Here is a 26,804-nt window from a genome sequence, read left to right as displayed (position 1 = left end):
GTATTTACTTGTGGAGGAGGAGTATTTACTTGTGGAGGAGGAGTATTTACTTGTGGAGGAGGAGCATTTACTTGTGGAGGAGGAGTATTTACTTGTGGAGGAGGAGTATTTACTTGTGGAGGAGGAGTATTTACTTGTGGAGGAGGAGTATTTACTTGTGGAGGAGGAGTATTTACTTGTGGAGGAGGAGTATTTACTTGTGGAGGAGGAGTATTTACTTGTGGAGGAGGAGTATTTACTTGTGGAGGAGGAGTATTTACTTGTGGAGGAGGAGTATTTACTTGTGGAGGAGGAGTATTTACTTGTGGAGGAGGAGTATTTACTTGTGGAGGAGGAGTATTTACTTGTGGAGGAGGAGTATTTACTTGTGGAGGAGGAGTATTTACTTGTGGAGGAGGGGTATTTATTTCTATCTGACTATTCATATATCCATGTGAACAATATTAATTAGACATACAGCACATTTTTCATACAGCATAAAGCCATTCCGATAACCATAACGAATTCAAAGTCTCTTTGTAAGTTTGCATGTCTGTGATGCACAAATTTGACTTTTCGAATAGCTAGGTTTAAGTTTTCGACTAACGATCTAATCGTACATAGTATGATATTCTAGAAGAAGCAGCGACCTCCCTTTCACAGAGGGCTGGAAATGATAGATCTACATCGTGCACTCAGCTGTCTGAACTCCCATCAACTCCGTCAAGTGTGGAATGAGGGGTCTCTATTCTCCCCTATTAGCACTGGAACCTGCTCCTCTGCTGCTGCCAAGGTACGTTCAGAGAATCAGGGTTTAGTTCCCTTACTACTGCTGCTGCCAAGGTACGTTCAGTGAATCAGGGTTTAGTTCGCTTACTACTGCTGCTGCCAAGGTACGTTCAGTGAATCAGGGTTTAGTTCGCTTACTACTGCTGCTGCCAAGGTACGTTCAGTGAATCAGGGTTTAGTTCGCTTACTACTGCTGCTGCCAAGGTACGTTCAGTGAATCAGGTTTAGTTTGCTTACTACTGCTGCTGCCAAGGTACGTTCAGTGAATCAGGGTTTAGTTCGCTTACTACTGCTGCTGCCAAGGTACGTTCAGTGAATCAGGGTTTAGTTCGCTTACTACTGCTGCTGCCAAGGTACGTTCAGTGAATCAGGGTTTAGTTCGCTTACTACTGCTGCTGCCAAGGTACGTTCAGTGAATCAGGGTTTAGTTCGCTTACTACTGCTGCTGCCAAGGTACGTTCAGTAGATCAGGGTTTAGTTTGCTTACTACTGCTGCTGCCAAGGTACGTTCAGTGAATCAGGGTTTAGTTTGCTTACTACTGCTGCTGCCAAGGTACGTTCAGTGAATCAGGGTTTAGTTCGCTTACTACTGCTGCTGCCAAGGTACGTTCAGTGAATCAGGGTTTAGTTCGCTTACTACTGCTGCTGCCAAGGTACGTTCAGTAGATCAGGGTTTAGTTCGCTTACTACTGCTGCTGCCAAGGTACGTTCAGTGAATCAGGGTTTAGTTCGCTTACTACTGCTGCTGCCAAGGTACGTTCAGTGAATCAGGGTTTAGTTCGCTTACTACTGCTGCTGCTAAGGTACGTTCAGTGAATCAGGGTTTAGTTCGCTTACTACTGCTGCTGCCAAGGTACGTTCAGTGAATCAGGGTTTAGTTCGCTTACTACTGCTGCTGCCAAGGTACGTTCAGTAGATCAGGGTTTAGTTCGCTTACTACTGCTGCTGCCAAGGTACGTTCAGTGAATCAGGGTTTAGTTCGCTTACTACTGCTGCTGCCAAGGTACGTTCAGTGAATCAGGGTTTAGTTCGCTTACTACTGCTGCTGCCAAGGTACGTTCAGTAGATCAGGGTTTAGTTCGCTTACTACTGCTGCTGCCAAGGTACGTTCAGTGAATCAGGGTTTAGTTCGCTTACTACTGCTGCTGCCAAGGTACGTTCAGTGAATCAGGGTTTAGTTCGCTTACTACTGCTGCTGCCAAGGTACGTTCAGTAGATCAGGGTTTAGTTCGCTTACTACTGCTGCTGCCAAGGTACGTTCAGTAGATCAGGGTCTAATTCGCTTACTACTGCTGCTGCCAAGGTACGTTCAGTGAATCATGATTGAGATACTGTAAGTAATGCACTAATGCATGCACTATGCTCGTTATCGATGATTAAACCTAGAAGAAACCAAGATAAAACTCGAATAAAACGTAGCTAATGGTGCTCTTTTAAACAACTCTCATTGGAATAATACGTAATAGAACTACAAATAAAAGCGAGACCAATGTGCAAATCATAGCCAACAAAATCAATACACAAAGTAGCACATAAGTAGTCACTGTTGATAATGAATTACACAAACCTATGTGAGAATATGAGGCTAATTATACACTATACAGGTGTTATACAGGTGTAATAGACACTTTACTATGACTACGTTAACTATCGAGCATATAAGCGGAGGTAAAATGTAAAGCCATTTATCTTAGGAAGGAAGCCACAAAAAAATGAAACCGGGATCAGTCATTTGAGTATCTATAAATGCATATCTCGGTGATACGTTAACGTGTAAGTCTGAAATAATGAGTTAGCAGGACTATATAACATAATTATTTGTTGACTATTACTTCCAAAACATTATCAATTGTAAATTTAAGGTGAAAAACGTAGGCGATAAACATTCGGAGTACAATATGCACACGATATCGCATTACAACCACGATATACGCACTGTGTCTGTGTACAACCAAATTATTTGTTATATAGAAGCGTTGAAAGTATTAAATATTTAATACTTTCAACACTGCTATACAAATAATTTGATATCATGAATACGATGTTGTCACATTGAAAAGTTGAATAATTCCTTTCCTGATGAAAGCCTTTTCCTTGCTGCATCAAACGGGATCAATAGAAATTTACCCAAGAATACATTTCAACTATGCGACTCATAAATAATATTCCAATCCGTATTGTACGTGTCAGACATGTGACGTGATCTTCAAGTCTAACAAGGAGCTATAACAGCAGTAGATCACCAATATCCCAGGTGCCCCAGCTGCTCCCTGTCAAGAGATACAAGATAAGAAGTCACTACGACGGTGTCTTCTCCCTCGACTTCACCAAGGATGGCACTAGACTGGCGGTGGGCTACGGATCTGGTGACGTCACGCTCCACGATACCAAAACAGCCAAGCTGACCTGCTGTCCCAGTAGGAAGAGCGAACAGTTGCCGGTTACAGGCCTGCAGTTCCGGAGTCAGGATAGGTCCGAGATGCTGTACTGTCTCGCTAGTGGACCCATCTTTCTTCAGAGGGTACCTTAACATTCTTATTTAATTGAAATACTAGATTTCTGGACCAAAATATTTTTAGATTGGTAAAATCCAGGTAATATATTTTTCTCCAGCGACTACCGTACGTAGATTTTTACATAGAATTTGCTGGAATCATATTCATTAAATTACCTAAAATTTGTAAGTTCCCCTAGATCAAACATTAAACAGGTCAGGTATTTAAAGTTTCACTGTATATTGAGATAAATAACATGTGCACGCCAACTGCTCAGAGTTACAACAGTCACTGATGATGTTCCTGTTAAATTACAATGTCACCGGAGCTAAATTAAATGCCTCGTTATGGACCAGTAGTAAACTAGCAGTTCAATTTACAGACGCCTCGTGAAATGTAACTTTACTGTGGAATTAATAACTTAAAACGCATAGATATTAGATATTTCAATTTAGATATTTCAAGATACATATCACGAGGCTGTCTGTACCGGTTGATCTGTTTGTCAGAAATATTAATATTAAATCTAATTTCTCGACTAACATTACCTTGACTATCCAATGCATCTTCAGATAGAGGACGAATCAAACGTTGTGGACGTTATGACTACAGATGAAGGTAAGCAGTTATCATACTGTACGTTACTTTGTTGGCTGCCAATTTCCCAAAACCGATCACAATGCTTATGCCGCTCCAATAATGTTTGCGGCGATGTGCGTTTCTTTTGATAACTCTGATAATTCCAGCCCTCAAACTAATGGACTGATTAGGCTAATTATTTAGTGCCTACTATAATGGATCACAATTATGCATTGTTATAAATTATACCTAATGACTTTCATGCTTTAAAATTGCTATTTTTATCAGTGAACCCAGTAAATAGTTGTCAATACGACGCCTTGTCTTAAATAATTATACTGCACACTGTCTCAGGGAAGGAGCTAATAGTATTTTGTTAGTAAGTGTTTACAGATTCAAAAATGACCATCCTGAATCCTGATCAAAGATGTACCTAGCCGATTAAATTGTAATATGCACTGAAAACAACGTTATCGACATAAAACAGATCATATAATGTCGCTCAAATCATGATTATCTTTGTACGTACAATTATTGTGCGTTACCATGTCGTACCAAATCTCTGAAATATAATAGAGACACTGAATTTATCATAAATTTTGTCTCAAACTTCTTGAACGCATAGTAGTCCACATCCTTAATGAAAAATCTAAAAATAGCCTCTTTGTTGTGGCCAACATACGGCGCCAACACCTATAAAACAAAGTGAAGGCTTCGGAGAGCTAACTGGCCACGGCAAACAAGTTAAAAAAGAAGTGTGGTTTGGTTTTGTTTCAATTCACACCTCATGAAATTGACCATGTATGAGCTGACCAGTGACTGACCAGTGACTGACCAGTGACTGACCAGTGACTGACCAGTGATTGACCAGTGATTGACCAGTGCGGATTGTGATTTAACCATCCCATCGCGTTCTGTGACCATGAGACGGATGAGCTTGTCATTTAGACCCCCTTATATTTGACGTCAGTAATGCTCTGGTATCAATAAAATGCTGAGGGGAGGAATTAACAACAGGATTTTTGACATTCATGACGCATGGAGATTAGTGAGTACCGGACGTTCTTGAGATAAGCGTATTTTTAGAGTTATTATTAATGTAGTTTAAATGATCTAATCTGAGTAACCTACCTCGTTACTTTGTTTCAAAAGCTTGTGTCACGTTTCCCATGCTGCAACATTCACGGCATGTAATTCTGAAAAAGCAACAAGTTATCAGTCGTGACAAACATGCACATACTTTGACCTGTGAATTTGTACTTCATTTAAAAGATAGTACAAGTTATGAAGTATGCTTGTGTCTTACAATGCGTTTCATGATGCCTCTCTGTGATTGATGGAATTTGACACATGTTAAGTTTTAAACATTAGTTTAACTTGTCGACCACATTTAAATGTGTGAGTAATGGTTGAGGGACTGATTATATAGGAGTTAAACATGACTTTTAAAATGAGATCTACTCGAATAACCAGGTTAAGGTTTAAAAACAGATAAATAATGTCAATGACCGGAAATCAGAAAATTAATATTTAAATAGTTAATAAATAAATAATAAGTTGATTTGTTCAGAAAACGAGATAAACACTCTAGATGTCAGTGAATTTGGTTACTACTTCTGCACGGCAGGGAAAGATAGGAACATCAGGATATACGACTGGGAGAAGTTCAAGGTGCTGCCATCTCAACTACATCTTTAATTTACTTTCCATTTTAATTTGTTTGCCAAATGGCCTTGGTATATCGAGTTATATTTTATCATCCCTCCAAATTTTTCCCGTGTCAGCTATCCAAGCAGCTACATTTCAGTGTTACCAGTTTATTGTTTAAGTCGTATATTAAATAAGTATTTTACAGGCTGGTTAAATATAACGGGTTAGGATAGTGGATAGCTAGGGGTATAAATAAGTGAGGTCTTTGTGTAAATTCGGTTGCAAATGCAAACATAGTTAGATTTAATCATATATAAGAATCTTGAAAATAATTTGCAACATAACATTTATGTCCTTAAATGAAGAGCGGTAAAACATCAGACATCTGATTTAACTAATTTCTGATGACCACATTTCCTCCGCATTTTCTGCATTTCCACATTTCCAAATTTCCAAATTTCCGCAGCCGTTCTCAGTTCTGGGTCCTCTAACAGAGGGAGACTACATAGGCCCTCCCGAGGACACTCTCACTCAACACGGCAAGAGGATATTCTCCGTCAAGTTCTCTGATGAGAGTCCTTATCATCTGGTGTCCGGAGGGTGGGACAAGTAAGAAATCATCCTTTATACTTCATAGTTCATACTCAATACTCATATACCTGTCACTTGCAATTATCTGCGTCGAATTTTTAATTTTTCGAATCACCCTGTGATTACCAAGAAGAGTTCGTTAGTGTTCTCCTTGGTCATTTCATGTTTAATTCATGTTTAATTCCCTATGAATTTAATGGATTTTAGTTGGAATTTAGTGGATTTTAGTTGTCTACGTGTTCGTCCAAGTCTCCGCTTTATTGAGTCATCACTGTGGAACAATACTGGACAAAATAGTCTTATCACAACATGGTACTATTGTGTTCTTTAATTCTGACGTGGGTAGAACAATGTTCTCAATAATCTATTATTAAGAAAATTAAAAAGCATTATCAATAGAAGGAATAATTAAATGAATGTCTCATTATTTAATCGACCGGGAGGAAACCCGGACAAAAGGCAAATCAAGATTAATGTTTTGTCCGAATAACGGAGGCGTGATGAAAACATTGCCAGACAGTACAACAAGTATTCATGACCAAAACAATGGTATGTTAATTATAATATCATGCAATTGGAATGTCTGGTAGAAATCAAAAGAGATTTGCCTAAGGCGTGGATGAAGAAATATAGTATAAATGTGAAATGTCATTGTCGAATCAGATGAACAGATTTCATTCAGCTGCCAAAAATTTTAAATAGAGACCAGGGGAGGCAAAATAAGTGTTATTTTAATCGATTTTAGTCGAATTTATATTTTTCCTAAGCATCATTGTTGCCTTAGAAAGGTAATCCAGTGATTATCTTGAAATCATAGCAATTTGAATGTGCACGATCAAATAATCTCGATAAAATTCCCAATAAAAAACAATATTTCTTCGTGCTTTAAAAACCCAAAATATCTGCAGCTCAGTAAAAGTTTGGGACTTGAGAACAGGTCAAGTAGTTAAGAGTATGAGTACAGGCAGCAACTTCGGACCTAAGTTGTGTGGTGATGCGCTGGCTATAAAGGGGGACCTGTGCGTCACTGGATCTCTACTTCCTGAAAACGCTATCGAGCTTTGGAGCATAAAGGTAAGATTGGGAAGTAACAAGGAAAGACTATTATCTATATTTTTTGAAATAAACAATAAAAATAACACAACTATACATAAACTAATTATACCTAAAACTTAATAAACATTTTAAAAGAAATAAGAGCAAATAGAGAAATTCACAACTTGGTGAAAATATAGCCATTGCAAACGTACGAGTTCGTGAGCGTTCTCTTTCTTGCCCCCTTAGCAGGAAGAAGACTGCTGGTAGCGATATTACTGAAGGAAACAGACTTTTTAATCTTTTTAAGCGAACTGAAGGATTCTTGATCTGACGAAGAGTGTTTTCTGGACGAGACGGAACAGAGAGTTGAGTTGTCTGGGGAGGTTTTCTTAAACCTTCGTGGAGGTTTCACTATGCCTCTAGGAGGGGGAGTTGGTGGTTTCACTGAAGGTGATACGTGTACCAGGGGCTGGATAGTTGGTGTGATAAAAGGATGGGTTGCTGGCTTCATCTCAACCACTTGCCGTGTGTCGTCGCAACTCATTGCTCTGGTTCGTGGTTTTAAACCCGAGCTCATTGATTTAGATTTAGGTTTCAGACCAACACTCAGACGTTTCTTGGTAACTTTCCGCACTAGAATTCTCCACAAACTTCTCCTTCGTCCACTGTCTGAGAAGGGAACCTTTACATCTTCAGAGGATCCAGGAGGGGTTTCTAAACCACTTGATTTCTTCAAACATTCCCCTGGTTTGGGTAAAATGAGGTTATGACAGTAGGCATTTTCGTAGGTAGAATCAAGGTAAGGTGTCGGCTTGGCTGAGTAAGGGAACTGAAGGACGAGTTTATGTGCAGGTACTATCCGTGTACCGGCTCTGTAGTAGTGGTTCTGTGGCAGGTCCTCCTGATAGGGTGGAGGGGGGCAAAACACTTGGTTAAACTCAGGAGCAGGAGGAGGAGGAGGAGCGTGGAACTGAGCGGGAACTGGTTTCTGGTGCATGCTGGTGTATCTGAAGTTGGGCTGAATTGTACTTTGCAAAGAAGATATAACTGCTAAACTGATTGAAGTCGAACTGATGATGGATAATGGATAATGGATATATGACAGATATAAGAGGTTTATATATCTTGCTGCAGATAAGTTTGTCGTACCGCTGTCTCCGGTTACCTCGTTAAAGCAAAGTGTCTGGTCATATGATCAGTGACGTACCTAAGAGTTGCAGTGACCTGCAAGACGAAGGACCGACGAACTGCACGTGTCATGTGTCCTTGTCATGTGATTTCTCACATGTAATCAGACAGTAGTTGATTGATTTAGTGATTAACTACTGACAAGATGCTAATGGTATTAGACAGTCAGACAATAGTATTACTACGTTATCCACCCTCTAAGATTACCCAGTGTTCACCTCTCCAGTTCAAACACGTGGGTGTCATGCAGTTGGGTAAAGTTTCCAAACAGTATAAACAGAAGCCTAATTTAAGCAGTGATAAGCAAGTCAAATTTGATTCCAAGTTTCTATTTGTAGGGATTCACTAGTCGGACAAACCTGATATCATTAAACACTCTCCCTTTAAACCATTAGCTTGCCCCTGCAGACTGTTGTCTGCAGATAACCCTTCAAACTTGCATGGTTCTTAAAACATTACGTAACCATTTCCCCCAGGAAGGAAGAAGGATCGCATGCCTGCCCTACGAGAGCCCCAAACTCCGGGGAGAATATGTTCTTGTAGTGAAGTTCTGCGGAGACAACCACGTGATTGCAGGCAGCGCTACTTGTCATGACGCTCAGGTTACATTTTAATAATTTTAACATGTTTACCAGGTCGATTCATGTTCTGTAGTTCGACACGTAGTATACAGTTCTATAACTAAAGTCCACCAGAAACCAATTCTCTCGAACTTTGGCACGTGTCGAACTAGAGTCAAGGTAACGTACTCGAGTTCGACACAATGTTTTTCGATCATGTGGAGATGTGGTTTTAATGAGTGTCCCAGAATGATGGTACGACAGGTTTTAGCGAGCAGTGCTCGTTATTTAATGGATAGGTAGATTACCTATCTTGATTCCTGACTGGTCTATCATTACGTATTATTCTATTTTTGAACACATAATATTAAACCTTCTTACCTTTCTTTGTCGAATTGACCATATTGCAAGTCCTTTGACAGTGGGACTGAGGCGTTCAAGTGACAACATGGCTTGATCACGTGCAAAAATGGCTTGATCAGTTTCATAATGATAGTCCCGTCTATAATAAATAAAGTTTCGTGATTTCTCTTAAACGTGAGAGCTGATCGCTTTAAAACAAATTCCGCGAACTTATCAATTAACCCCCTTTGATCGTACTTGCAGATAATCTCGATAGCACAAGAAAAAGTGGTATCTCGGATAGATGGTTTCAGAAGATCAGTATCCTCTCTGGCCGTGTCCAGTAGCGGCAAGGTAGCGGTGGCAGGGGGAGCTCCCTACATCTCCTTCGTGGAGACCATGACCACACCTTTCTTCTTAGAGACCTAACAGGCGGGCATTAAGTAGGTTTATTTATAGCACAACCAATTAAATATATATCCTTGGGGTTCCCAGCCGCAATCCTTACAAACCTTAATAGGCAAAAAACGTCCCCACTACTGTAGAGACAGCTGATTTTCATGCACGTATAACAAAGGGCTAGTCAGGGAGACAAATATAAATTTGTACCAGCCGTGACTAGGATCTTGTTAACGAGTTTTCTAAATTTTCACAAAAAATGTGTCACCTGTTGGCCGATAAAGCGAGTAGGGTAATCGTTGTGCATGGCCCGCTGGTACTTGAGCTAAGTTTCGATTCTTTGACAGACCTTCGGATTCAGGACAACGCCTTGATTATCTGACCACGGGTCATTTGGCATCCCTTTGACTTATTATTATTTGATAAACCGTCACTTTTGGAATTTATTCTCATGAAAATAAAAAGAATAGCAGCAGAAACGTTTAAAACGAAAGGAGAGATAATGTCAGGCAAGGACTGTAGAGTTTATGAACTAAAAATGAGATTAAAGATTGGGAAAATGTTTGGTAATATGAAGGATACTGGTAAGTTGATGAGATATTTGCTTGTCAGGTTTTAAGATTTTCTGAGACTGCTCATGCTTGAAATGGTATAATTGTTGATTATATCATCATCACGTTATTTTAAACTCGATGCCATAATTCTTCGTGTACCAACAACGCTCATTCATCTAATTTATTAAATTTGGTAAATATATGTCTTTACTGAGAATGATACATCACAATACTGATTAAATGAATTAATATAATTGCTGTGTTTTACTCGCTTCTCCACTTTCTGACAGCTCAATCAGTAGAACCACCTTCATTCTACAAATAGCATATAACTAACAAAAATCATATTCTTTCAGTCATAACCCCCCTTTTTAGCTACGCCAGCAATTGTCGGTGGTCGCATTTCTGATGCTATATTTGATAATAATAACAATCAGTAAAGCTAGAGAGACTTTTTACGTGATGAGAGGGGTACTAGATAAGCAGGAGATAACATCTTAACCTCCTTACTTGCACAATACTATAGTGTAAATTTTATTGGTCACATCTGAAATTGCTTATCAGTCAAAAATAGCTACAAGCAGTAGTAAGTTTGGATGTTTTTACCTATCCCAGCCCAAAATAACTTTAGGATAGTACAAAAATAGCATCTCCTTCGAAATTTATATAATTTTCACTATAAATGTTCACGTCTCCTGGTTTGTCTCCTGGTCTGTAACTGATGCGTGGTCCCTCTCTAGTGCTGACTCCGTCATTGTCAGTTGTCTATTGTTTAACGAGCCTAAATAGATCATCCAATCTAACAAACAAAGTAAGTATGAATAATTGAGTGGATTCAATTAGACTATAGCTGAACCACCTGTCTCATTCTTATACATCATTTACCTTTTGTACAATTACCCTCAAATTGGATCAATTTCTATTGTGTCCGATTCAGAGTTCTGATTTGAGTTGGTACATCTGCATTCTGTATATACTTGAAAAGATTGAAACTGGAAACCCTCATTGTCCACTACCCACTCGCTCTATATCAAAAGTGGACGGATTTGGAGTTAGCGTCATAAATACAGAAATCATTGAAAATTATGTGCCATCTCCGGTTTTTTGTTTTAGACACATCACGCGAGAGTGTGACACACCCAGAAACCCACAGTTAATCGGTCCACTATTAATTTCATGGATGCAAGTTCTAGTTCCAACTTCATTTGCTAAGTGAAGATATTATAATCCATTGTTTGGGGTATCAGCCGGTCGTCAGTTTGTTCGTTTTTATTTTCCTTTCAAATTCAACAGTTTCACTTGACAATAAATGTTGCCATCGGAAAGTTGAAGTTCAATTTCAAAGAATTTTCATCACCATTCGGCCGATTTAACACTGTCCCATTTGCAATAAAAAGCGCAAGAATGTCCGGAAAATTTATGAACATATTAATTAGACTCCATCTCTCGTTAACACTAAAACCGATGGCGGTAGAATTGTTAGTGGCCAGGATTGGCTGTCAGGTCGCATGTAGTTAATTGTATATGCGTATCACTTTGTAATTTTTGTAGTTATTTATTGGATGTGATTACTGGACCCGGTTGGGGGAAGAAATGGAAAATTAATCTCCCATTAAATGAATATGTGAGAATATGTTAGACCTATTGTCATTTGCTTGCTCTCTTTAGTTGCTTGTCACGGGTTAGTTAGTTAATATACGCAGTTACTGCGCCAATAAACAATGGTTAAATGGGTAAATATCTGTGAAATCATTCCACGTCTAAAAGTTTGAACACTGAGAAAAATCACAGCATCCTCTGAATTACGTAACCGTCACAATTTATTTACCGATTCCTTTGTCGTGTAGCGGTGATAAAAGGCTGAAGTTTACTTTCACCACTTAAAAGCCTTGAGTTGACAACGTGCAGTACTGTATACATCTATCGTACTATCGGGGCTTTGTAGTCATCGTTATCTCTAGCAGTCTATGTTTTGAGCCTTTGGTTTGTAAAAGGTTCGCCCGCCCTAACTCTTTAAGATTAAGCTGCGGGCAGTTAAGCCCTAACTGTTGCCGCTGACTTTCTATCTTAGCCTGGAAGAGTGTTGCCAAATAGTTAGAAGAATGAATTGGTCCACATTACCGAACCAGTGGACCAATTTAAACCAATTTAAACCATTGTTCACAAAGCCCGCGGACTACTGCACCACAATGCGATTTATTGGAGTTCATCTAAAGAGTTCTAGGAATAATAACCATGGGCTGCTGGGATCGCAACTACCTGCAATAAGGAGGACCATTTGTGTCTAATCCTATTGTTAGATTACGTTCGGATCTTTTGCATTATACAAAGTTAAGTGCTTGTTGATGGTAAATCACTAGAAACCCGCCATTATCGGAAGGTTGGTATCTAATTAGGCTCATTCACCGTCGCCATATAATTGCTGCCTTTTGTCAGAGATCGATATATCTGATTATCAGCCTGCTCAACAGGGCGACCTCGAACAGGATCGGAATGGTATCGGTGCCTGGATCATATCCGTTAGAGGTCCGTGAATAGACCGGACGATTGTCCATGCTTCGCTTTTTACTTTTAGTCTGTTGCGCCGATTGTGCTGATTGTGCCGATATCAGTTTACCGCTACAACTCAAGCAATTACACTTGGCATCAGCCTGAAACCTTGTAAATCGTGCCAGTTACCACACTTATCTGAAAAACTTCAATAGAATTTTTATTCACAATTGGTAAATTTTTTACGCTTCGCTGAAAATGAAACCTGACTATTTTCTAACAGACCTGATTCATTTTTGGTCAATTTTTCTCGTTAACTGAGCTTCTTTCGGGAGAGGGGTGGATAAAATTGGGATTTATCAATTAGAGGTCTGACAACCAGAAAATGTTTCTAAAAACCTCGAAGTAAAATGAACTAGTTTTTACTTCGATACATTCTAAACCCGTTTCCTGGTAAAATACCAGAGATCTTTCTGATTATTGCGTTCAACTTATTAATAAGTCAAAGCACATCTGGGGAAAATCTGGGCCACACAAAAATAACTTTGGGCACGAAATAACTCTGGACACATCTGGGGCAAACACGTGGAAACTGGAGTCCCATGTATCTCTACCAAGTTTTTATCATACGCACATCAGGTGCAATCCAGATGTTCCCGTGGTGGTCTTTGGGCCCCAGATGTTCTCGGAGTGGTGTTTGTGCCCTAGATGTTCCCGGAGTGGTCTTTGACCTTTGTGCCCCAGATGTTCTCGGAGTGGTGTTTGTGCCCCAGATGATCCCGGAGTGGAGTTTGTGCCCCAGATGTTCCCGGAGTGGTATTAGACGTTAGTGCCCCAGATGTTCCCGGAGTGGTCTTTGACCTTTGTGCCCCAGATGTTCTCGGAGTGGTGTTTGTGCCCTAGATGTTCCCGGAGTGGTCTTTGACCTTTGTGCCCCAGATGTTCTCGGAGTGGTGTTTGTGCCCCAGATGTTCCCGGAGTGGTGTTAGTGCCCCAGATGTTCCCGGGTGGTGTTAGTGCCCCAGATGTTCCCGGAGTGGTGTTAGTGCCCCAGATGTTCCCGGAGTGGTGTTAGTGCCCCAGATGTTCCCGGAGTGGTGTTTGTGCCCCAGATGTTCCTGGAGTGGTGTTTGTGCCCCAGATGTTCCCGGGGTGGTCTTTGTGCCCCAGATGTTCTCGGAGTGGTGTTAGTGCCCCAGATGTTTCCGGGATGGTGTTTGGCCCCAGATGTTCCCGGGGTGGTGTTTGTGCCCCAGATGTTCCCCAGATGTTCTTCGACAGATTATCAATATTAGCAAATTTACATTACCTTGATTCTGTGTTAAGTAAGTTCTCTGTTTAGTCACTTTTGTTTATTAAGTTATGCGTTTAATATGTACGATGTAGCATCTGCAAAATAAGCTCAAAGGAGAGTATACTCTATCCTCAGAAGGGTCACTTGTAAGTAAGACTAGTCTAGTGAATTACCTGATTTTGTATCCCAACACCGATTTGGAGGGTTAAAGTTAGGTTTGAAGGTATAATATGGTTAGGGTTCATGCGGTGAGACTATCAAATGTACAAGAACCCAAAACACTTATAGATTTCTGAGATCCCTTAACAATAAACATGTAAACCTATTAATTCTGGACTTGAACTGCCTGAATTGTCTGATTCTAAGATTAAATGCCCTTACTGACTTTGCCTTCAGCGGGGAATTTATATTTTCTTATTCTTAAGGTTTTGAATATTTTTGTCTGGTTGATCGAAGAGAGCATAATTTTCAAAGCGGTTCTCATTCCTTGTTCTATAAGTACCTTGAGGATAGCTTGTCTATTGAAAGGTCTCGGCACCCGATATCCACATACAGCTGAAAGCGGCCGATTGACTCATTCAAAGTGACCATTGAGATAAAAGCCTGAAAAGATACTCCAATTATTGATCAAAGAAGGTGTACTAATACTTTACTAACGAGTGCGTTTGTTAGGATCCGCATAGATAACACATTCAGATAAACAACTTGCAAGATTCTACCGTCAAAGCAATTGGGTACGAACATATTGTAGCGGTCATGGCACGAGCAGAAACAAGAGTTGGAACGTATTCTGTGCTACTGTTTCACTTGTTAACGTGCGTGTTTTTGTTGCTTGGAAATGCCCCGTTAAAACTCGCGGTCTTCCTTACAGTTACTGTTATTTTTAAATATGCATGAAAATTCAAATAGGTGGGTTAGGTCACAAATCTTCACGAGCACAAAATCTTTTATATAAGTCGTCAATAATAGGAAAACTGACATGTTATATTTCAAGGAGGAAATGATGGGTCGACGACTCTAGAGTCATATATTAGGCCATAATTCGAACTAAAACTGGGGTACAGACTAGAAGCAGGATTAATAATAGCAATATACACTGCATTGATTAATGATTATCATGACTGCCAATTGCTTAAATACATTTATCGATTCTTTATTGTCCATTTCGGCCAATCTCTGAACATGTTTTGTATCGGGTACTTCATGCTTATTTGAAACTTAAAGACTGATTATCGTCACGAGCCGTACCTGCCTAGATCTCGCGACTATAAATTAAAACTTCCTATAAATATTTAAGATGCTGGTATATCTACCATAATAATATGAAACCTTCCTCTTGATCAGTATAATTTCTAATACTCCGTTATACCCGTACTGTCAACCCGAATTGATACCTCCGTAAGTTTAAAGCACTGAGGTAGCACGCAAATATACCCAGACGATAATCGGGGGAGCCCAGCCGGTGGCGCCAGTTTAATAGGACAGCTCTGCGATACCAACTGAGCTGGCCATTCAAATGCTTCTGTTACACCAGGTTATACTGAAACTGTCAAACAGCAAATTATAATGCCATAAATTTTTACCAATTTGGAGGCACAATAACGGACTCTCGCAGACGGATATTGATTAGTATCCTTTCTGATATACGGACAAAATGGTATGCTGCAACGACATGTCACTTCAATACTGCTGATTCCAATAAACAGCGGCGCCCGGCGGGACCGCTTTATTGGCTGGAAACCGGATCCAGGGATTTCACGAGATCAAACACTTCAACGAGCATTTACTATTCTCTGTCTAAGTGAAGTGAGAAGTTCTATTCTAACTTATTAGTTAAGTACTCAGGTTTTAGCCCTATTCTATCAACACTCATGACTTATCATTATGAATATGATTTCTATTTACCCAAATTCAGCAATTTTTATGTCTTTTGGGCGCAATTATTAGAGCAATTATCATTTCTTATCCTTCACAAACATTACATGAATCAGTTATTAGTCAGTCATACGGGTTGCTATGGCACGTACTATATCTCAATACAAGTTTAAGTTAAAATAAAGCTCTGCTTAGGAATCAGGTTAAGTTAAGTTAGAAAACATGATGCGTACTCGGCAGTGAGGTCACTGTTTTCACCCAACTTACAATTCTCTTTATCAAGCATAAATTGAATATAATTGATGGAGCATTTCATAATGGTAGAAAACAGCTAAAACCTTAAGTAAGTTTCAGACAATAATGACGCGAGGCTTCATTTCTGTGCTCATGTATTTGCACTGAGATCAAGTTTAATCGTTTCAGTAAATATGTTAAATCCTCAAACGTGAACAAATATTTCATGTAGTATATTATATATATATACTGAGAGGAATCATAGATTTGAAAAAATGCAAACAATTAAAATTAGGAAATGCCGTAAACCGAAAATTAAAGAACCCAGAATTTCCAAAAAGAATGTAGAAAAAGTTTAGGATGATCTCAATGTTTTTCCGAATCGAAGACTTGGTAATTGCTAAAATTCGCTACCAACATTTTTGAATATCATTGATCGATATTGGAAACTGTCAAACAATAATAGGTTGGCACTTGGCATTGATGCAGCATGGCAATAATCCCGCCACAGTCTATTATAGGGAGCGCCCAGGTTAAATGGTGATAAATATCTTGACGTCCCCAGTCTCCAAACAAAACTTTCATTTTACGTCTTTATCTAAACTCCGGATCTCTTTTACCCTGGTGAACTGACACGATGAAGAGAGCACAGCTTGACAGCTATAAAAATCAAAATTTATATCTTGTAAATTGTTATAAGTTAGACAAAGAGAACTCATTGGCTGGTTTGCTTGGTACATGGCAATCTCACCGTCTCATTTACCGAAGTCAGGCACCAGCCACTATCCTCAGTTCTAACGAACAATAATATTACTGCTCACATGTGGCCAGTATAAACATGTTCTCCGACCTCCGAACGAAGCTAACGCAAGACACGATAAGTGACAGGATAGTCCAAAGAGCTGTCTGGTCGAGGATAGCAGGTCTCTATTGTGTGAAATGTTACAGTAAACAGTATATACAGTAAATACAGCCAGGACTTGTCAATCACTGGAGGTGTATCCAAGCGTGAACCTATTGTACAGTCTATACAAATGTCACAATGAAGACTGTTTTGTGGATCGTAATCATGTGTTCCGAGCTCCGTGACGCAGGGGGTTGTGTATCCATCAGCTTTTTGTGACATCCGTGTCTGATCACTGCACCACTGTTTCTCACTGGATACTATAATATGTTGGTCGTTCTCTTTTTAAACTCATTCCAAATTTAGCATTATCTGGCTACTGGATAAGACTGCATCTTTTGTTAGCTGTTAAGATATTGACCTCAAATGACTCAAGTAGACATTTCAGTGGTGTCACTGTCACCTAGATACCCCACTTCTGTTACGGACAATTGAGAATATCTCAAGAAAGCAGTTCGTGTGATCAAACCTGCATGGAATCCAGTGGCTACAAAAGTTATCTGATTCTCCTTTGTTCGAGGACATAAAACGAATCGGGACGAGCTCGGCGGGTCCCCTTTCATCCTTTGTTTTGCTTACCATGTTAAACGATTATCTGTATTTTGTTGAAGTTTAGTGAAGCTTGACAAGTATCAGCGGAACAAAACCAGAGACCAGTTGTTGTGAGAGTTTAAATTGATTTTTAATACGAGCTCAACAAGAAGTACACTGTCTTTGTGTCCCCAGGGGACCACAGACTTCACCTGTGTGGACCAGTAAACTTATAGCTTTGTGGTGGTGTTGTGTTTCTTTATTTCAGAGCAGTGAGGCTGCTGTTGTAGCAGCGGACGGAGTCTTTGTTTCAGATTCGTTGTAGTACAGTCGGGATTTTGACACTGTAGGTTTTCGAAAATTAAGTTTTTACATATATCCCGGTCCAGTCCTTTTCGTTTTTTGCAACATTTTACCTTTAAGCTTATGTAGCTTCACAATTACAACGAACTTTTCTGTCGAGTAACGCACAGATATTAAATAACTTGGCCTGAGTATTAAACAGGCTTCCATTTTTTCATTTTTCATGCTCGAGTCGTCACTAGTACTAACTTTCCTGGCGACTCATTTTATCCAAGCAATACGTGGAATCCAAGTATTGAATTTATCAACCCATCCCCTGATTATACTCCCAACTTTTCAAATAATCAGGGTAACCCAGCATTGTCCAGATCATTTTGCGGCTCATTGTTCATTGTTCGCCTAATAGTCCATTAGCGGTACACCGTTACTTTACGGTATTTTTTGCAGAACAAAGAAGACATGTTAATCGTCCCGCTGGCCATTAAATTTTCTTTGTTCAACAAAACCAGCAGAGGATTTAACAAAGGCCTAGCACAGATCCCCAGACGTTGTAACCTGAATACATTTCCCGCAAAACAAAGCAACGAAGTAGACAGTAGACGTTGGTTTTGTTCGAGGCAACTTGATCCCAATCGTACGTGGGACAAGTTGGGTCGAGTTTTCATAGAGTTCAAGCTTGATCTTGAGGGTGGGGATCAAGGTTCAAGAGTTGGGATTAGGCCTTATGTTTTAGATAGGGGTTATGAAAATAGTTAAAAGGAAGGTTAATCAGATTCATAGTTTGAGTAAGGATTAAAGTGCAGAGAACTTGTGCACGACAACATGTGACCCCTGAAGCTCTGAACCCCAAGTAGTGTCTGTTGAAAGGAGAGTTTGGTTGTAATGACTAATGAGTATAGCTTAAATTAGTACATTGCATGATGACATTTGATCAGGGTCACAATCACTTTTCAGATGCAAATAAAACACCTTTAAAATAGGACTATCTAATCTATTTGTTTCCCATTTGCTTCCCTGATTCACATCAAAGAAATGGCAGCTTTCTCACATAAACACTTTTAGAAACGTTGATTATTTCATCTGTGCCACATTAAGCAACTGAAAGTTGGGTTTGTGCCAAAGTTTAGTTTGTGGTTCTTTGACGGGAGGATTGAAGTAGAACTGAAAGTTGGGTTTGTGCCAAAGTTTAGTTTGTGGTTCTGTGACGGGAGGATTGATAACTGAAAGTTGGGTTTGTGCCAAAGTTTAGTTTGCGGTTCTGTGACGGGAGGATTGAGAACTGAAAGTTGGGTTTGTGCCAAAGTTTAGTTTTCGGTTCTGTGACGGGAGGATTGATAACTGAAAGTTGGGTTTGTGCCAAAGTTTAGTTTGTGGTTCTGCGACGGGAGGATTGAGAAGGGAATGATAAAATGGTAATGAAAGACTTTCTTTACCGGCTACCACAGAGTGCGTTATATAAGGAACATCACTGATGAGAGAGTAACATGGCTGATTGACGGCACATTTAATCTTATTATCTTTGTGCAATGTAAAGACAATATAAAATGGGCAACATTACTGAACAAAAGAAAATATGATCCAATCCATCAGTTCCATAATCTTTGAGCCACCACTACGCGAATCTGTCGCTTTCGCTATTAATAAAGTTCCAAAAGATAAAATCTTATTTTGTAATTGAGAAATTGCCCCATCAAATAGTGTGGTAAGGATATTGTATCATCTTACTATAATATATCCTGCTAGTAACCATAAATCACCTCGATGCATGTTACGTGCGAGTTCTCTGAGCTTTATTAAGTTGTAATGGAGTTCACTACATCTGCCCGCAAGCTAATTCTCACATGAAATAAAGTACTGTGTTTTATTGATGTCACAACTGGCACAATAATAGTACTGATGTCAGATCTAATTTTTCGTAAGTAGAACAGGAGTTAGTTTCGATTGTATTTTGTTCTACTTATTGTTTTAGCACAAATATTTTGAAGTTTTGCCGCAAACCGTTGTTGATCGAGTTGTTGTGTTCACATTGCGATACACAGTTTTAAAACTGATTTTCTACTAAAACATATTATAATATTGTTGAAACCACAAATAGGAGTCTACAGATAACGGTTACCATGGGAACCATAACGGTTACCATGGGAAAGTAACCTAAATTATCTTTTGAAAATCGAGCTGTTCATCTCGTAGGCAGCTGAACAGAGTGTGCAAAATGTTTTAAATGACTTCATTTTTATTATATGACCTAAGAATCGACTCTTAAGCTGTAAATTGCTCATATTTTAGCTTTGTGGTGAAAATTTAGGTTACATATACATTTCTAACCACTGCCGTCATCTACTGTCTTGGTCTTTATTTTGTAAGCTACAATCCCTATTGTGATTTCACATATAAAAATAGGAAAATGGAGAAAACCAACTGTCACAGCATGACTACAATTAGCACTGAGCACTGAGCAGTACATAACTTAACATATTGAGGCATCTCAGTCGACCCAAATAGCTCTCCAAATCCGGATCTAGTCCGCCCGATAATATGGTTAAGTGCAGATTATCTGGTTAAAACACAGCTGTAAAAACTTCCGTCTAATATGTTTTGTATTTCCCAGGTCATTAAAGCAGCATACTCCGCTATTATGTAAAAAAGTAAAGACCACAAACTAAGCTGATAACTTTATTTGATAATCCTGTGGCCATGTAAGATTGCCGGTTATATTTTACACTGTAAAACGGTCCACCGCTATTCATCGCGTAATATTTCTAAGAAAATTTAGTTAAATATATTATATCATAACATTAAACGAAACAGATTAAATATATTATGTAGATAGCTGTTCTAGCCCATCTTGTTGATATTAGTTAAATGTAAATACCGGCTATTTAATTTCAAGGCTCAAAACGTGTTTTTTAATTTCCACCTAATCATTTTTCGAAGTCAGAACCTCCAAGTTATGACAGAAAGATCAACAGGAAACCTAAAAACTCATGCCAATATCAGCACCACGTGATCAGACACAATATTAAAGATTAATTACCAGGATTAAAGAAATAATGTGGCCTGAAATCCATTAAACTTTTCGATTAACTCGTTGTTCTACAATGACATTATAACATTTCCGCTGATCTTCGTTGAAATCATATCCGTTTTATGTAACCGATAATTATTTGAAATTTAACCGCAAAAACTCAATAAGTCTAGTATTGGTTATGAGTTATAGGTAGTAATGGTGGCAATATAAATAGCACGTGTGACCCACGCAGCACCCGAACAACAGTGTTATTTACTACAAAGAAGGAATTCCGGCCATTAAACCAGGACTATAGTGTTAAGACACATGTGCAGTAGAAAGGTGAGGTAACAGCTTTATTGGCTATTTCGTGGACCCGTTAGCTCGTTAAACCAAGCTTATCAGCCCTCTTGTTGTTTTGTTGCACCTCTCCGCTCTCAGCTCCAAACAATTTTTAAATTCTAAGTCGAGACGTCTTTCTTTTTCGACTCAAGTGACCACTCGAGTGATAAAAGGTGACAACAAGTCATAATCTTGTGACGACCAGCTTTTTTCAAGTGTTTTTATGGACTCCAATAAGTCGTTAACTCAAATTATCATCGAGGTGAGTTTCTACAAGTTTAAGGCTGCTTTTCTATAATTATTATTTTCTATACTAATTAATACAGTTTTAGACTTTTTGAGTTCTTTTGACTCAAAAAGAATCAATTACAGAATAAATTACTTTGAACCTTAGTGCTTCATGATCAAGTTTATAGTTCTTAATTGGCTCAGCGCTTCTTCCAATTAAGTGTTTTATTGAGCTAGACGCTTCATTTAGATCCAGTTGCCACACATTTAACATGGTGTTTAATAGGCTGGAAAGGGTGCCCGGCCAATCAGCTGGAAAGGGTGCCCAATCAATTAAAATTCAGAAATGACAGCTTCACCCAGGTCATGTGACAGCTAAAGAGGCTGTCTGTGGGCCAGATGTCAAGTTAGTTATTGGCCCGGCCTTTGCAGTTTGCTGTCATATATTACCATGCTTGAGGAGAATTGAATCGATTCCTTTTTGGCTTGCTTAAGGAACGTGGAGGCTTTCTAGACTGCTAGCTCGGATCCCAGGATACGAGGAATAAAGTGTCCTGGGATCCGAGGTGAAATTTATGATGGTCTCATGGTAAATTAATTTCGATGCGTTATGTTGGTACCTTGCTTTGTACGATGCATATTCATGGTCCTTTTAGGCTGTCACAAGATTCATAAATGAGTCGAGGTTCAATGGAATGTAGGACTGAACTCAGCTGATCCAAGCTGCTCACAATACGCTAATTTCTCTTACTATAAAGATTCTGCAAACTCCGGAGTCTGAACTCTAAAACCACATATTCTCTTTACCTGCTATTATACAATTTAAGTGTTCAGTATTGTCCACCAAATTTGTTGCATATAATTATAAGGTGAGCAAGTATGATGAATGAGATAACCAGCACTCAAAGAATCATCCCAAAAAAACATGTTGGAACTTTCAAGCTGTCCTTTCAGCTGATTCTATAGACAATGAGGTCAGATCCTCCATTGTCGGCTGAGATATCTCCACAATGCTCCTGAACAACCAGCTTGTGACTTTAAAACCACTAAAGGGTGAAATTTCTGTGTGAGGTGGGAGGGTCGACTGAGCAATTTTGTGAACCTGTACCAGGTACCTGCTACCAACGTGATACTTTGTAGTTATCGACACCACAGAGCTCATCTTCCCGGCTCACACTTTCTCTTTACAGCACCTCGTACCTCAGACGACTGCCAGACTTTGGGTAAGGAGTGATATGACCACCATAAACGTCATCAAGTAATTAACATGCAAGCTTGAAGCACCGTGGGAAATTGGAGAAGCTGAAATTGGGGAACCAATCAATTAGTCTAAACCACCTGAGAAATAGTAACATTCAAATTTCCAATGACCATATATATTGTAATATAATTGTCGTAGTAGACATTAATTAGGCTATGATTCTCACATCTCGGTCAGTTTCCCCATCAAAGAGGATAAATTGTTCGTCTCTTTTCCATATTTGGTAGAAGTGATGAACCCCCTTTAGCAAGGTTCCACCAATCACTCTGATTTCACCGGCAACCTTCCCCAGGGTTGCCACACCCCAGAGGTAGGCAGAGCATCTCAATGCTATCCTCTCGTGGGCTATCTTGGCCCAGCCTCTCTTAAGGGGGGGGGGCCAATGGATATTTTTTTGTGAAACTTGATTTCGAGATAGCAGTTGACCAACAAACTAGGACCGGTGACCGAACTTTTGAGGGGGTCCCGGACCCCAACCGCCAAACGGTGCCCGCAGGGCAGCCACGCCCATATTTGGTCCAAATTAGGCCCAATTTAGCCAAATACTCTGAACATGCCCAAAACCCAAAATTTAGGTGCTCTACTTGTAGCTAGTGGTCTCCTGAACTCGTATATGAAATTTCATCAAGATTGGACAAAAAATGACTGAGTTATGAGCCAAAAACCATATGCCCATATTTGGGCATACGCACCAAATTTGGTAGATTTCGTCCCATAAATTGGTCAAATATCAATATTTTTCACTGAAACTTACTTTATATGAAAGGTAAGCCTAAACTACATATTCTCTGTAAGTTATAGCTTTATATCTGTTTAAATGTGGATACTAAGGCGAAAAGACCACAAAAAATGAACTAAATTGCCCATATCTTGGTTCGCGATATTCGCGGAATTGATCTCATTAAAATTGTAACAACTCAATCAGTTTTCAAAATTTTTCCATGAAATTTTCGGAATCGACTCAAAATCGCATTTCCACCTTAGTTTGAGAACAGATTTTTGATTAAGGCCTTAAAAAAAATTTGGCGGCCAAATTCTGAATTTCTCCGGGAAAATTTTGGAATTTGGCCGCCAAATTTTTTTGGAGGCCTAAATCAAAAATCTGTTCTCAAACTAAGGTGGAAATGCGATTTCGAGTCGATTCCGAAAATTTCATGGAAAAATTTTGAAAACTGATTGAGTTGTTACAATTTTAATGAGATCAATTCCGCGAATATCGCGAACCAAGATATGGGCAATTTAGTTCATTTTTTGTGGTCTTTTCGCCTTAGTATCCACATTTAAACAGATATAAAGCTATAACTTACAGAGAATATGTAGTTTAGGCTTACCTTTCATATAAAGTAAGTTTCAGTGAAAAATATTGATATTTGACCAATTTATGGGACGAAATCTACCAAATTTGGTGCGTATGCCCAAATATGGGCATATGGTTTTTGGCTCATAACTCAGTCATTTTTTGTCCAATCTTGATGAAATTTCATATACGAGTTCAGGAGACCACTAGCTACAAGTAGAGCACCTAAAATTTAGGTTTTGGGCATGTTCAGGGTATTTGGCTAAATTGGGCCTAATTTGGACCAAATATGGGCGTGGCTGCCCCGCAGGCACCGTTTGGCGGTTAGGGTCCGGGACCCCTCAAAAGTTCGGTCACTGGTCCTAGTTTGTTGGTCAACTGCTATCTCGAAATCAAGTTTCACAAAAAAATATCCATTGGCCCCCCCCCTTAAAAAAAAGAAACAAAAAAAAGAAAGGTTCCCGTCCCAAATGTGATCTATGAATCGAGCAGAGATCATGTTCACTTCTTAATTTATAGCTTCTATGTACAGAGTTGTCATATGAACTCTACGGGCCGGATCAGTTTCCTTACCCAAAGTCTCACAGTGCTACTGACATCATAATAAGATGCGTCATTGCACGAGAAAGGCAACCATCCTATTACTGCTAAATATCGTCCCTTTAACAGCGAGAGAATTGTAACTGTAAGAGCAAGAGATTATTGAGCCATGATTAGAACAGCCTCTAAATTGTGCAGTAACACATCACTCTAAGAAACCTGTTTAATTGAGCTAATAAATTGTTCTACAGATACGTGTAATCCAGAACAACATGGCCTTCAACCACGTTAACACAAACATGAGCTCCCTCAGATAATTTTATATGGCCTCTTATAAGTTACTTTGTGATCTCGCTAAGCTGTTCATCAATCGTAAGGACCATTGTGATAAAGGTAGGTAAAAGGCAGCTTTGTTGGTTTGTCTGTTTCATACTTTGATCGATCTATCATTCTGAGTCTATGTAGTCTATGAGTCTACCGCACAACGCTACTACTTCCCTCCGTGAAATACAAGATATTTTAAGAAGTCGACTTTAAGTAGCTTTATAAGTATATAATAATAAAAAGATATAGCTACTTAGATATCTTTTACTACGGTTGGATTTATGAAATAGCCATTCCGTCCATACTTTTACCCAACTGAAAAGCAAGTTTACCGACTTAGTATTTGCCTCTGTGGGTGGCAAAGTAAAATTAAAATAGTGAGAATGACCAATCGTAACACTAGGGGATGACTTTTAAACCCTGCACTTTAATAGCATAATATGCAAAACTCGTCATATTTGCACACGGGAGGGATTCTTGTCACGCGTTGCACGCAGCCAATGTGTACAGGATCATTTAACGTGATGAACCTATAAGTAAGAACTAAAGTCCCTAGTTAAATGTTCCAGTCTCCAGTTTGGAACGCTAAAATCTACCTGCTACCAGGCAATGTAACTTCCTTTAAGTTTAGAGGATGAATATAATAAGTGCTACATGTCGGACAATAAGTGACAGTTGGTCAGTTGGTGGCTCGACAGTCTAGGGTTCAGATTCTTCAGAACCCAAACTTTGCCTTATAAGAGAGCATTGAAATGTGTGATAAGGTTTGATTGTTCAGTTTAAAGAGGATAAAATAGGCGCAGATCAGCGATCTTCAGCCACACCAATGACAGTATTGGTGTAGCATGAGATGCTTGTTTGTGTAGAAGAATGGCTCCCTGCGATCAGACGATCACTGCTCTGCTGTTCGTAGGGGAGAGACTATCGCAACGATACCATTTGTAATTCAGAACTCTGTTCACAACAATGCTATAACAAATGAATAAACCAATAGCGTACATAGCCTCTCTCTCTCTCTCCCTCTCTCTCTCTCTCTCCCTCTGATGCAAAAGAATTGACGATGCTTTGTGATACGAGGAGCAAAGATATAAAAGTAATTCTATTGGACACCAATATAAATCGTATAGCTTTGCTTTGCAAAATAAAAGCTATCTTTTGTCTGAGGCAAATCTTTGTTGGTCTCATTATAGTGCCCTCCCGGCGAATCAAGTACCTCTGCTAAACACAATAAAAATCTCTCAATATTTATTTGCCAACGCCACACTTGCTCCTTTTTGTTCAAACAAACAGAAAAACATATAATTGAAGCAGCGCCTTTAGCTCCTATTGGCCGGCCACAAGTACAAAATCAACCTACATATAATCGTGACGATTTTCAAGAGGGCATCTATGATCAATATACCTTAAATTTCTGCGCTAGTGTTTCAATAGTTGGGAGTTTGAGACAGGGTATTTAGTTTGAGACAAGGTATCTAGTTTGAGAGACAGGGTATCTAGTTTGAGACAGGGTATCTAGTTTGAGACAGGGTATCTAGTTTGAGACAAGGTATCTAGTTTGAGAGAGGGTATCTATTTTGAGACAGGGTATCTAGTTTGAGAGACAGAGTTTCTAGTTTGAGACAGGGTATCTAGTTTGAGACAAGGTATCTCGTTTGAGACAGGGTATCTAGTTTGAGAGACAGGGCATCTAGTTTGAGAGACAGGGTATCTAGTTTGAGAGACAGGGTATCTAGTTTGAGAGACAGGGTATCTAGTTTGAGAGACAGGGTATCTAGTTTGAGAGACAGAGTTTCTAGTTTGAGAGACAGAGTTTCTAGTTTGAGAGACAGAGTTTCTAGTTTGAGAGACAGACTTTCTAGGTTGAGAGACAGAGTCTGAGTATCTAGTTTCAGACAGATAACCCACCCCTAACTGCTTGCGTCTGCTTATCATTGCCTTTACGTAGCCAGTCCAGACAGATCGTCTCGAATATTAAGTAGGAACTATTGTGGATAAAAACCTAGCGTAACA

General features: G+C 39.3%; 2 protein-coding genes across 7 annotated transcripts in view; one reads left to right on the top strand and one right to left on the bottom strand.

Moving 5' to 3' along the window:
• The window catches only part of LOC134811531 (uncharacterized), an 84,110-nt gene extending 73,692 nt beyond the window's left edge, over positions 1 to 10,418 (top strand). The window contains exons 2-9 of one of the 2 annotated variants that reach the window (XM_063818401.1): positions 604 to 772; positions 3,023 to 3,289; positions 3,836 to 3,881; positions 5,413 to 5,513; positions 5,959 to 6,101; positions 6,992 to 7,157; positions 8,786 to 8,911; positions 9,476 to 10,418. In XM_063818401.1, the coding sequence (XP_063674471.1) occupies positions 653 to 772; positions 3,023 to 3,289; positions 3,836 to 3,881; positions 5,413 to 5,513; positions 5,959 to 6,101; positions 6,992 to 7,157; positions 8,786 to 8,911; positions 9,476 to 9,640 (1,134 nt within the window). In that variant the 5' untranslated portion in view covers positions 604 to 652 and the 3' untranslated portion in view covers positions 9,641 to 10,418. Of the gene's footprint in view, positions 1 to 603; positions 773 to 3,006; positions 3,290 to 3,835; positions 3,882 to 5,412; positions 5,514 to 5,958; positions 6,102 to 6,991; positions 7,158 to 8,785; positions 8,912 to 9,475 lie in introns of those variants that run through there. The other variant, XM_063818402.1, reaches the window with a different exon arrangement.
• Positions 1 to 26,804, bottom strand: part of LOC134811529 (uncharacterized) — a 106,909-nt gene that overhangs the window by 21,499 nt on the left and 58,606 nt on the right. For 3 of the 5 annotated variants that reach the window (XM_063818396.1, XM_063818394.1, XM_063818395.1), the window contains one exon: positions 4,974 to 5,038. The gene's annotated coding sequence lies outside the window, so the exon portion shown is untranslated. Of the gene's footprint in view, positions 1 to 2,720; positions 2,740 to 4,973; positions 5,039 to 26,804 lie in introns of those variants that run through there. The other 2 variants (XM_063818390.1, XM_063818391.1) reach the window with 1 other exon arrangement.

Source organism: Bolinopsis microptera, chromosome 2, assembly GCF_026151205.1.
Source record: "Bolinopsis microptera isolate Bmic1 chromosome 2, MBARI_Bmic_1.0, whole genome shotgun sequence".
Lineage (NCBI taxonomy): Eukaryota > Metazoa > Ctenophora > Tentaculata > Lobata > Bolinopsidae > Bolinopsis > Bolinopsis microptera.
Note: the sequence above shows the minus strand (reverse complement) of the source record. Positions and strands in the feature narration are given on the sequence as shown.